Source organism: Podarcis vaucheri, assembly GCF_965113315.1.
Source record: "Podarcis vaucheri genome assembly, chromosome: 10".
Classification (NCBI taxonomy): Eukaryota; Metazoa; Chordata; class Lepidosauria; order Squamata; family Lacertidae; genus Podarcis; species Podarcis vaucheri.
In genome coordinates, this window is record NC_138748.1 from 70,338,335 (window position 1) to 70,351,616 (window position 13,282).

At 46.6% G+C, this 13,282-nt stretch overlaps 1 protein-coding gene across 2 annotated transcripts in view; it reads right to left on the bottom strand.

Annotated features, from left to right (window-relative positions):
• AHCYL2 (adenosylhomocysteinase like 2) overlaps nt 1-13,282 on the bottom strand; it is a 102,289-nt gene that overhangs the window by 19,054 nt on the left and 69,953 nt on the right. Inside the window, exons 1-5 of one of the 2 annotated variants that reach the window (XM_082238970.1) lie at nt 10,313-10,560; nt 9,456-9,599; nt 7,854-7,954; nt 5,060-5,162; nt 4,273-4,367 (exon numbers count right to left, since the gene is read on the bottom strand). In XM_082238970.1, the coding sequence (XP_082095096.1) occupies nt 4,273-4,367; nt 5,060-5,162; nt 7,854-7,954; nt 9,456-9,599; nt 10,313-10,442 (573 nt within the window). In that variant the 5' untranslated portion in view covers nt 10,443-10,560. Of the gene's footprint in view, nt 1-4,272; nt 4,368-5,059; nt 5,163-7,853; nt 7,955-9,455; nt 9,600-10,312; nt 10,561-13,282 lie in introns of those variants that run through there. The other variant, XM_082238969.1, reaches the window with a different exon arrangement.

Consider the following 13,282-nt stretch of genomic DNA (forward strand, 5'->3'; position numbering starts at 1 on the left):
CGTTTGCAATACAATGCTCATTCCTCCTTCCCAATCAGGGGTTGTGCTTGTTAATCTTCACTTAATTAAGAAGGTTGCATAATCTTTTTTTTTCTCCCTCCTCCATTATGTGCACTAATAGGCCAGAACTGCAAAATTTGGCAAGCTTCCCTCGCACCCTTATGAAGAGAAAGAACAAGGACTGCAGCCAAAACATGCCTCGTTCCTGTGGAGAAGAACGGGGTGCCCTTTTGCCTACACAAAGCGCCAACTGGGCCCATTCTGGTTGCCTCTGTCACTGAATTCCAACCGATCCTTCCAATATTTATTGGTTTGGTTCACTTACATACCCCTCTTAATTTGGAAAAACACAGAGCAGTTCACAAACCAAATCATCAGGTGCCTAACCAGATAAAACCATCTAATCGTCGTTTTTCCCCCTTCTCATAAATTTTTATTATTTTCTTTACATATTCTTTCTTATCATACTTTAAACAACATATACACCTTTTTGCTCTGCTGAGCTTGTGACTTCCCTCCCTCCCTTCAGATGGTATCCTTTATTAAATCCACTCGCGTGTTTTATCTTTTCACCTCTTATCTACATTGTAGGAGTTACTTCAGTCCTGTTAGTGTTTTTAAGTTTTTACAACTGTCCTTTAAATATTCAATAAATTGACTCCAAACCATCAAATCATCTTGAACCTGAAAGCAGCAGCAACTTAAAACAATGCCACAGGACTTTTACTGTCGCACCAGAACAGTCTAGAAATGCACACACATTCTGAAATAACCCAACAAAGGGGAAGGCGTTAAGAACAAAATATTCAGCAACCCCAAAAGCAAGCAAGCAATAATAATAATAATAATAAATTTTATTTATATCCCGCCCTCCCCAGCCGAAGCCGGGCTCAGGGCGGCTAACAACAATAAAACAGTACAAAGGTACAACATAAACAACATTCTAAAATCATTCATTATAAAAATTAATTAATTCAAGCCACTAGCAACCATTGGGCCAGAGCTCTGCGAAGATTGCCGAGGGAGGGAGTCAGGCTGTGCCCTGGCCAAAGGCCTGGTGGAACAGCTCTGTCTTGCAGGCCCTGTGGAAGGATGTCAAGTCCCGCAGGGCCCTGGTCTCTTGTGACAGAGTGTTCCACCAGATCGGAGCCACAGCCGAAAAAGCCCTGGCTCTAGTTGAGGCCAGCCTAACTTCTCTGTGGCCTGGGACCTTCAAGATGTTTTTATTTGAAGACCGTAGGTTTCTCTGTGGGGCATACCAGGAGAGGCGGTCCCGTAGGTACGAGGGTCCTAGGCCATATAGGGCTTTAAAGGTTAAAACCAGCACCTTAAACCTGATCCTGTACTCCACCGGGAGCCAGTGCAGCTGGTATAGCACCGGGTGAATGTGATCTCGCAGCGAAGACCTCGTAAGGAGTCTCGCTGCAGCATTCTGCACCCGCTGGAGTTTCTGGGTCAGTCTCAAGGGCAGCCCCACGTAGAGCGAGTTACAATAATCCAGTCTGGAGGTGACCGTCGCGTGGATCACAGTGGCTAGGTCAGGGCGAGAGAGGTAAGGAGCCAACTGCTTAGCTTGGCGGAGATGGAAAAATGCCGCCTTTGTTATAGCTGCAATCTGCGCCTCCATGGAAAGGGAGGTGTCGAAGATTACACCCAAACTCTTAACGGACGGTGCTGGCACTAATTGCGCCCCCGCAAGAGATGGGAGTTGCCCCCCCCAATCCCATATCGCCCCATCCCAGCCACAGGACCTCTGTCTTCGAAGGATTTAGCTTCAACCGGCTCCCACGTAACCATCCGGCCACAGCTTCCAGACATCTGGTCAGTGTGTCTGGGGCCGAGTCAGGATGGCCATCCATCAACAGATAGAGTTGGGTGTCATCGGCATACTGATGGCTGCCCAGCCCAAAACTCCGAACAAGCTGGGCGAGGGGGCGCATAAAGATGTTGAAAAGCATCGGGGAGAGTATCGCGCCCTGAGGCACTCCACACACCAAGGAGTGGCGCGATGACAATTCCCCCCCAAGCGCCACCCTCTGTCCCCGACCAGAGAGAAACGAGCGCAGCCATTGAAGGACTGTGCCCTGGATCCCCACGTCGGTAAGGCGGTGGTCCAAAAGTTCGTGATCGACCATGTCGAAAGCTGCTGATAGATCTAAAAGAATCAGCAGCCCTGACCCGCCTCGATCCAGCTGTCTACGAAGGTCATCTGTTAGGGCGACCAGAGCCGTCTCGGTCCCATGACCAGCGCGGAAGCCAGACTGGAATGGGTCCAGAGCCGATGTTTCATCCAGAAACCCACCAAGCTGTTCAGCAACCGCTCTCTCAATCACCTTACCCAGGAACGGAAGATTCGAGACCGGGCGGTAATTGGATAGATCTAAAGGATCTAATGATGTTTTCTTTAAGAGCGGGCGCACCACTGCCTCCTTCAGTTCCCCTGGGAATGTCCCCGTGCCAAGGGACAAATTGATGATATTCCCCAGGAGGGCCCGCACCTTGTCTGGACACGCTCTAATCAGCCAAGACGGGCACGGGTCGAGAGGACAAGTGGTGGGCTTTCCAGCTCGGAGGAGTCTGTCCACATCGGCTGGGGATATCTGGTCGAAGTGGTCCAATACTGGACCCGAGGACAGTCGAGGGGAAGCAAGTAGGAGACAATAGTATTATGACACTATTCCTCTATTCCCCCCCTCCACCCACCAGCCTAACTCTCCCCCAGAATCACAGTTACCCCAGTAACAACTGGTTCTCACCCAGCAGCACCCCACTGCCCAGAATCTCACTGCCTAAGTACACTTGAAATATGTTTAAGAGCAGTAGTGGAGAAGAGTAACTCTGAACTGGGGCTTTTCTCTTTTTTATTTTTATTTTTTTATTGCTACAGCAAGAAAAGAAAAAAGAGAAAACACAAATACCAAATTACACACAGGGATAACAATAGACACAGAATTTTCTTAACAAACAGTAAGACATAAATTGCTCTTAACACTAAAGACCTAACCTCCCGTCTATTCCATATTTCGATTTCATATAGCTTATTGCCAATACACACTTTTATCATAATTCAACTTTTTCCTTAATATATCTTAATTCTTATATCTGCCTTGCAACTATTACTGAAGTTCCTCATACTGGGGCTTTTCTCCTTGAAGGCTGCCCCTTTGGGGAAAATAAACCCTTGGTTCCCTTTGCACCAATTATAGCTACACAACCTGGCAGAGTTTCCAGATCAACATCATTTTCGTGTCATCCATGCATTTTCCTTTCACAGGTAACGCCTGCTCTCTGGCTCAGCGGCCAGCCTGACGTTCAGGACCCAGATGGAGATTCAAAGCTTCTTTAGGGCAGCAAATGGTTTGCAGAATCACCCACCATGTTTTGGGTACTGGCCCGCCCAGACACACTTCCTGCATCTGGCGTCAAGTTGCAACCTCCCAGCACTACAGCTATCTGCCATCCCTCACAAAGGCAGGCAAGGTAAGCTTTGCGGTGCTGCCATCTTCTGGTTCAAAACACACACATTCCTCCGTCACAGTTTGGAGTGAAACACAAGAACGGAAACCAGCCACAAACTGTGATGCTTTCACCAGTTCTGCAAACAGTGTGGCGACACACGCAGGCTACCCAAAGGATATACTCTTATTTATTGTTTGCCTATAGAATGAAGGCAAGCTCAGAAGGTGAGAGAAGGACCATTATAACTTCCAGCATCAACAGAAAACATAGAAATAAACTTTCGCCGATCCTGAGGGAGTTGAAACATGCCTGGCTCATGCACCAGCACAAATGTCACACACCAACCATCTCTGCCCTGAGTTTTCAGCAGTGCATAAAAACTGCAAATAATAATAATAATAATAATAATAATAATAATAATAATAATAATAATAATAATAATTTTTATTTATACCCTGCCCTCCCCAGCCAAGACCAGGCTCAGGGCGGCTAACCCCAGGTAAAAACAACTGATTAAAATACAACTTAAAAACAAGATTAAAAGACAACATTAAAATGCAGCCTCAGTAGAAACTCAAATCAAAAACTTTGGGGGGATGAAAACGTCAAATCTTCGCCAAGGCCAACTATCCAGACTGGTCCTACATGGGCCAGGAAAAAAGCCAGGGAAGTCCCCAGATAGATGGCCCAAGAGTCAAAGTCTAATAATACAAGCTTGACACAACGGTGCTTCCTTTGTTATTAATTGTCCAAATGCCGTTCTAGGGGCCAGAACCGGATTTCATGAACACTGCCGACGGTTCTAGGACTCACCATATTTGGCTGCCACCCTTCAACATTGACGCAGCGATCAATGCACCACCAGAAGTCATCCTCAGATTCTCCCTTCCAGGCAAAAACAGAGAATCCTGCACAAGAGATAAGGAGGGTACGCACTTCAGATGGCAGCAGGCAGATCATAGCATGGGAGGCTACACATGAAGAAAGATCATCTTAGAGCAGTAGTCCAAATGTTACTCAGAGTAGACCAAGTGAAATTAAGGGACCTACCCTAGTTCTTGTGGGTTAAACCACAGAGCCTAGGACTTGCTGATCAGAAGGTTGGCGGTTTGAATCCCTGCGACGGGGTGAGCTCCCGTTGCTCGGTCCCTGCTCCTGCCAACCCAGCAGTTCGAAAGCACGTCAAAGTGCAAGTAGATAAATAGGTACCGCTCTGGCGGGAAGGTAAACGGCGTTTCCGTGCGCTGCTCTGGTTCGCCAGAAGCGGCTTAGTCATGCTGGCCACATGACCCGGAAGCTGTACGCCGGCTCCCTCGGCCAGTAAAGAGAGATGAGCGCCACAACCTCAGAGTCGGTCACGACTGGACCTAATGGTCAGGGGTCCCTATACCCTAGTTGTGTCCATTTATTTCAATGGGTCTACTCTGAGTAAAACTTAGTGGAATGCCACCCTTAGCACCAATGGCTCTTGTTTTAATCTTTTGTATGTTTTTACCGGAAGTGGGAAGTGCGTCTTAAAATCCCCACCCCCGAAATCACTTCCAGCAATACCTTTAATATTTTTTTAGAGATCTCAGCTCTGAAGCAGCCAAATACCTACCACTCTCAGCCAGGGCAGCAGCTACTTCATTGAGGGTGGAGTAGATGTTGCAGGCAGCCCACCGGCACTGAGCACCCAAGGCACCAAGGGTTTCCATGAGAACCTGTAATGAGCAAAATCGGCAGTGGGAGGGTCTGGGATTTGCCACAAATCTTCACACAAAAAGTATGCCACATCCAGTAATATTCAGTAACACAGAGAATTTCCACCTATTAAGTTCCCTTTTAAAAGCAGCAAACTACATGCACACCCTTGGATATAAAAAAATTCCTTCCATTAGCACCTTAAAGACCAACTAAGTTAGTTCTTGGTATGAGCTTTCGTGTGCATGCACACGAAAGCTCATACCAAGAACTGACTTAGTTGGTCTTTAAGGTGCTACTGGAAGGATTTTTTTTATTTTGACTATGGCAGACCAACACGGCTACCTATCTGTAACTGGACCCTTGGATATATTTAAAGTATCATTAGTACGGTTTTTACTTCCTCAACCTGAAAGTACAAACAACAACACATAGAAAGCCATACTCTGATCACATCTAACCAGTAATGCAATTCTTTCCAAAAGTTTAGACTCCTGACCCCATGTTTTGCTTCAGCTCCTTACTTTTCTGTCAAAAAAGTCTAACCACTCATATACTTCATGTGAATTATTTGAAGAGCAACTGTAATCAACAAATTATGCTAGGAGGACTACAAGAAGTTTTGTAAGGAGACATATACGGAGTGTTACAAAGTAGAAAAAGATAGAGATATTGGTTATGAGTTTGAAATGTAATAGGGAAAATAAGAAATGCATACTAAGAGATTAGATTGGAAAATTTTCAGACAGGACTGATGGAAGTCAAAAAAATTGAATAAGATGCAAAAGTATGTTTAATCACTGTTGAAAATGGTATGTTAAAAAACTTAAAAAAATTTATATAAAAGAAAAAAGAAAAAGAAAAAGTCTAACCCCTCTTCTCATTTCACATACACAGAAGATGCCCAATGGTTTTTCCTGTGACTACAGTACTTGCCAGGTGCTGAAGCAACACCCCCATAAACCCTCCATGCCCCACCTCACGTCCAAAATTCTGGCTGGAAGAGCAGGCGGTGAAATCAGCAGGGGAGAATGGCAGCGAGCAAGTCGAAGAAACAGCCTTTACAACCAGGAGTTGGGTAACTTGGCTGAAGCAGCTAGGGCAACGAGCCATGACTCAAGACAATTATCAGCCCCAGAGGATAAGTGGGGATGGGGAGGAAGAGTTGAACTCTCGGCAGCATTCTTCTCCCCAAATGCTCCCTAACAATCTGGAGGCAGTTGGAGGATTCATGGCGGCTAACAGATTGAGGTTGAATCCTGACAAGACAGAAGTATTGTTTTAGGGGGATAGGGGGCGAGCTGGTGTGGAGGACTCCCTGGTCCTGAATGGGGTAACTGTGCCCCTGAAGGACCAGGTGCGCAGCCTGGGAGTCATTCTGGACTCACAGCTGTCCATGGAGGGGCAGGTCAATTCTGTGTCCAGGGCAGCTGTTTATCAGCTCCATCTGGTACGCAGGATGAGACCCTACCTGCCCGCAGACTGTCTCGTCAGAGTGTTGCGTGCTCTGGTTATCTCCCGCTTGGACTACTGCAATGCGCTCTATGTGGGGCGACCTTTGAACGGGTCCCAGAAACTACAACTAATCCAGCTAGACTGGTGACTGGGAGCGGCCACCGAGACCACATAACACTGGTCTTGAAAGACCTACATTGGCTCCCAGTACATTTCTGAGCACAATTCAAAGTGTTGGTGCTGACCTTTAAAGCCCTAAACAGCCTTGGTCCAGTATACCTGAAGGAGCGTCTCTGGCCCCTTCGTTCTGCCCAGACACTGAGGTCCAGCGCCAAGGGCCTTCTGGCGGTTCCCTCACTGCGAGAAGCCAAGTTACAGGGAACGAGGCAGAGGGCCTTCTCGGTAGTGGCACCCGCCCTGTGGAACACCCTCCCACCAGATGTCAAAGAGAAAAATAACCACCAAACTTTTAGAAGACATCTGAAGGCAGCCCTCTTTAGGGAAGCTTTTAATGTTTAATAGACTACTGTATTTTAGTGTTTTGTTGGAAGCCGCCCAGAGTGGCTGGGGAAACCCAGCCAGATGGGCGGGGTAGAAATAACAAATTATTGTTATATTATTATAACAAGCTAACCACATTCCTTCAAGCATGGACTTTTTAACATTTGTGGGGGGCACATGTGAGCCCATGCACAAGGCTGGCTTCAGGTTTCAGCAAACTCCACCTGTAGGTTTACCTGGAAGCAGCAGCAACAGGTGGCCATTTCAACTTCCCACATGTACTGTCAGTCCCCTGGGGCACCATCGGAAATTAAAACAGCATTTCACACAGGCTCATCTGTATGGCACGGGATGCACAGAGCAGGCACCAATGGGGCTGGGCACTGGGTATCCAAGTAGCTGCCGAAAGGTACCATGTGCCAATGCCAGCCTGGGGTGAGGAAAAAGGTCTGAAAGCTCAGCTACCAGAGAAATGTAAGGCCCCTTTGGAAACTTAGAGGCAGGGGATAAAATCAACCAAGTAGGAGGTGCCAGTTTCCTGAACAGAACAGTGTGAATTTCCAAAAGTGAAACATAGCCTCTGAAGGCTGTGTTTCAGAAGGCATCCAGAAACTTCCTGGAGAAATCGTGGCATTTGAGCTGCCTATTCTTCCCTCAATGCCACCATGTGGGATATCAGATATTTGAGCCAAGGTGTCATACTAGGCTTGTCACACGTGCTGGATGCCAAGCACCGGTTGGACGGAAGAGCTTACAGCAGTCTGGGCTGTGATGTGCGTGCAGCCCACGATCTTGGCTCCAGCCAACGGCTTCTCTCCCTGAGCTCGTTTCCTCAAGGCCATGAGCGCAGGCATTTCTAGGAAGGAAGAGGAAAAGAAATGACACACACAAAAATGGGCACAGATGCTCAAAACCCAAAAGCCAAGTAAATGTCAAGCAGGTGACAGCAAACATTTCCCCATATCGCCTTCAGCATCAGAAAGATTATCGCTTTAAAACAAAGCACTGCAAAGTTCTGTTCTGTAACCCAGGGGTGGGGTGGGGAATAATCTGCAAGGACAAGTCCCAGAAATGGTGTGAACGTTCAAGGACGTGCCCGCTTCCCACATTACACAGATAATTAGACAGTGGAATCCCAGGTCTGGAAGAAGCCCAATAAATTTTCCTGGTTCAACACCCTGCCCTGAAGCAGGGCATGCGTGGCCTAAAAGCTTCCCCAAGAAATGATTCTCGAGCAAAGGAGATTTCACCATCTCCCCAGGCAACTTCTTCCAAGGCTAAGCTCATTCTTAGAATGCAACCATGCTAACGTCCACCTCGATGTGGGAAAAGAGACTGTCAGGCAACAATAGGATTCACTTGGATCTGTAGAACCACAGCTTGGTTTTGCTTGCACTGTGCTGAGAACCTTGGAATTAAAACTTAAAAGGTGACTTGGTTTGGCTGTTTTGTAACCCTAAATGGGTCTTCCATCACCAAACAACTCAGCTGTTTGAAGAGATGGAACTTAAAATGATGGCGAACCAATGAAAGCTTTCCTCAGTTTTGTTTCATCTCAGAAAGAAACAATGGTATTGGTTATTAGGTTGGATGAGAGAGTGTTCAGATAAGAGGCCTTCCACATCTACAGTGACGGGAAGTGATACAATGAGATTTGCTTAGTGGCCTGAGGGTACCACTTGCCCATGCAAGCAAGAGCTATGAATTCCAAATGATCAAGAGCATCTGAAACAGTCTTACTCATGGAGTCAAGATTTAAGGGTAAACAACACATTGCACTGCCAAATTTCACGACACTCATTTGCTAATACAACACAACGCCCACCGTGTACGTATCCTCTCCATGCCCTTTCTCCCTTGCTAATACCTCCTTCCTTCCTCCCCACCTGGTGGATCATTTACAGTCTCTGGATCTGGCTGGAATAAAATAGGCTGAAGAAGGCAGGGGCATTTGCTGAGAATGGCTAAGCCTTCCAGTTCATTGGTCCTCCCCGATGTTAGGACTGTATTTGCTAATTCTGATTTACAAAGTTCCATTAAAATGATATGGAAGTCAAATGCCTGTGCTGTTTTTTGAGACAAAAATAGCAATTTGTCATTCCTCTGATTTAATCTTCATTCAATGATCTTATATGGAACAGGAGCAATTTGGGGGTGGGTGGGGATTCTGGGGAGAGCTGAACTCAACTGTAAGCCTTACATTTCATTAGTGGTGCACCACGGGCTCCCCAGGGCAGACTGGAAGAGTCAGGTCTTACTGCCACATAGTTGTGCCAGAAAACGTGTATACCCAAATGGCAACAAGACCAAGATCTCTTGATCTAATGAAGTTACCCAAAATGGCAGCTCTCTCTTACCTTGCTCGGCAATTTCTATTTCCCGGCGCCCAAATTCAGCCTGCTTGATATTTTTCACACAGAAGTCACTGCTGCCTTTGGTGTTCTTCTGCTGCTTGTCCCGGGGGGAGGTCTCATCGTCAGAGCTGTCTGTGTAGGAGGCAGCTGGAAGAAGATGTGGACATTTTATTATTATTATTATTATTATTATTATTATTATTATTATTATTATTATCATCATCATCATCATCATCATTTTCTACCCCGCTCATCTGGCTGGGTTTCCCCAGCTATTCTGGGAGGCTTTCAACAGAACATTAAAAACAAAATAAAACTTCAAACATTAAAAACTTCCCTAAACAGGGCTGCCTTCAGATGTCTTCTAAAAGTTGGATAGTTGTTTATTTCCTTGACATCTGACGGGAGGACATTCCACAGGGCGGGTGCCACCACCGAGAAGGCCCTCTGCCTGGTTCCCTGCAACCTCACTTCTCGCAGTGAGGGAACCGCCAGAAGGCCCTCAGAGCTGGACCTCAGTGTCCAGGCTGAACGATGGGGCTGGAGACGCTCAGAGAAGAGAAACATTCACAAGATCACAATCAAAGCTGAACATGAATTTGTCTCAGACCTCAAGTAAGCGGCTACATGTACGTCTTTCCCTTTGGTGACAATTTCGGATCCTACATTAAGCCAGATCGTAGAAAGGGTTCAAGATGTATCAGGATCCTTCCATTACAAGGATTTGACCACCATTTCTGCAGGTCAATGATTACGACCTGGGTATCCAAGGTTATCTGTGCCTAAGAGCCTCACTGCAAAATCTCTGCATGGTTCCTTTCACAGCCCTTGTGTGCTCTGATGCCCACTTTCTCACTCACAATGCTCCAACGGCTTCTGCTTGGACCGACACCGACTTGGCCTCCTTGGTATTGAAAATGTTGGCAACTTGGACACCTCAGGTATTTCATCATTGTAAGAGTCACATGAGAAGACCCTTGGGACATCCATTGTAGCAGCACGTAAACTTTCCACTCAGCAGAAAAGGGTCATACATGGGCATGTATATGAATGTACAGGGTCATATCTGAGACTCAGCCTCCTGGATCTCTTTGTAGCTAAGGCAAAGTCGTGCTCAGGGGCTGGAGATGAGTCATAAATGGTCACTGTGACCTCAGGTTCCAAAGGCAGGATGGAATCATATTGGCTCTCATGGCCAGACCCATTGGTTCTCTGCACTACTGCTGTATCACGGAATATAGGCAAAGTAGTCAAGGAGGCTTTGGAAAAAGCTCTCAAGGCAGACATCACCCTGTCAGCAGATATCTGCAGTGTCTGGAAATATCACCCTGCCTCTCTCTCTCTCTAGTTCCCTAGTTTCAAGATTGTCCCACCCTAGTAGTTTTCTCATTTGAACTCTGCAAAGCAACTCCTGGCACACATATATTCTGAACTCTGCAATGAGACCAAATGGTGCAGATTCTAATGGGCATGTGCATCCTTAAAAACTAATGAAAGTTACAGCAGACTTGCTGAATCAGTCCAAAGATTGGTCTAGATGAGCATCGTGTTTGCTGCAACAACTAGGGACACTCACAATCAGGTTGTGACGGCAACTGGAGTTCCCTCTCAACACAGAGGTTACATCTCAACATGATTAATATGCATGGGCAGACCTATCCTCGTTCCATGCATTTGCTGAATCCTCTGCAAAGCTTTCTAAGATAGTGCCCTTACCACACTCTGTGGCAGTAAACTGTGCAAGCTTTTTGTCTGAGTTTTGCAGTAAACTGTGCAAGCTTTTTGTCTGAGTTTTGCAGCTAATTCTGAAATGGTGTTTCTTTTTAGTTCAGCCCTCTTAATTTATTTTACTTGTTTCAGTACTCATAAACTGTTCTACATTCAGAAAATACCTGAACGGTGTACATAAAAAAATGTAAAACATAACACAGATGATAAGCAGCAGCAGAGGGAGGAGGTGGTGAGCAGGAGCCAGGGGAAGAAGCACCATGCTTATCACCAGACCCCCTCTCTCCTTGACAAAAGCAGCTGTCTGCCAAGAGGCAGGGATAGCCTAACTTCTGTTGTTTATGCTCTAGTAACCTTTGGGTTTATGGGATGCGGGCGGCGCTGTGGGTTAAACCACAGAGCCTAGGGCTTGCCGATCAGAAGGTCGGCAGTTCAAATCCCCACAACGAGGTGAGCTCCCGTTGCTCGGTCCCTGCTCCTGCTAACCCAGCAGTTCGAAAGCACGTCAAAGTGCAAGTAGATAAATAGGTACCACTCCAGCGGGAAGGTAAACGACGTTTCCGTGCGCTACTCTGGTTTGCCAGAAGCGGCTTCGTCATGCTGGCCACATGACCCGGAAGCTGTACGCCAGCTCCCTCGGCCAATAAAGCGAGATGAGCGCCGCAACCCCAGAGTTGTCCGCGACTGGACCTAATGGTCAGGGGTCCCTTTACCTTTAACCTCTAGGTTAGATTACTGCAACACAATATACATGGGGCTGCCTCCGAAGACAGTTCAGAAACTTCAGCTGGTGCAGAATTCGGTGGTCACGTTGCACACCGGGTTGCATGAGAGCTTGAGCATTTTACACCAATCCTGGCTCGAGTACACTGGCTGCCAATTAGTTTCCAGGCACAATTCAAAGTGCTATAAGCTTTAAATGAGGACCACAAGAAATTGATTGATTGCCTGCCATGGATGTGATTGCTCTCCTCCTGAGGGAACCGGCATGCAGCCCGGAAGCCCAGTTAGCCTCAGTGGCTAGAAACACATTTTATTAGCTGTGCCTGGTATTACTGATTGATTGAATCTATATACTGCCCTATATGTGGAGGTTTTATATATTTTAATATATAAAATAAAAATAAAAGCAATAACCCAATAATACCTCCCTTCCCCCCAAAAGAGCCACATTTTAAAAGGGTATGGGATGTTGATCAGGTCAACCAAATGCCTGGTTAAAAAGGAACGTTTTTGCCTGGCACCTAAAGGTATATAACGAAGGCCAGGCGAACTTCCCTAGGCATTCCACGGACGGGGAGCCACTGCAGAGAAGGCCCGTTCTCATGTTGCCACCCTCCGGAGCTCTCAAGGAGGAGACACATGAAGGAGGACCTCAGGAGATGATATCAGGGTCAGGGTAGATTCATGTGGAAAGAGGCAGTCCTTGAGGTATTGTGGTCCTGAGCCATTTAAGGCTTTATGGGTCAAAACGAGCCCTTTGAATTGGGCCTGGAAACTAATCGGTAGCCAGTTCAGTCGGACCAGTACAAAACAGCTATGACCATTCATGGACCAGGAAAGCTTGGCAACCGTAGTTCAGGCACTGGTGACTTCAAGTCTTGATTACTGCAATGCACTCTATGTGGGGTCCCTTGACCCCAGAAACTGCAGTTAGTGTCAGCACAACACACCTCTGCTCAGAGAACTAAGAGGGTTGCCAATTTGTTACTGGGTCAAGTTCAAGGCATTGCTACTGGAAGGCAAAGCCCTTAACTGCTTTGGATCAGTTGATCTGCAGGATCACCTTACCCCACATGTACCCACTTGATGGATGTGTGAAACTTGCTTGTAATTTTCATTTTGCAGTTGTAAAAAACTGAACTTTTAGTATGCTAGCACCTACACGTTAGAACACCCTGCTGTTGACATTTGGTCGGCAGATGCGTTCACTGTGCGTTTTCTGGCATCCACTTAAAACATTTTTGTTTAGACAAGCTTATACAGCAGCGTTTCTCAAATTTGGGTCCCCAGCTGTTGTTGGACTACAACTCCCATCATCCCTGACCACTGGTCCAAAAACACACAAAGCTGTTGACATGCTTTTCTTTTCTACTGTTAAT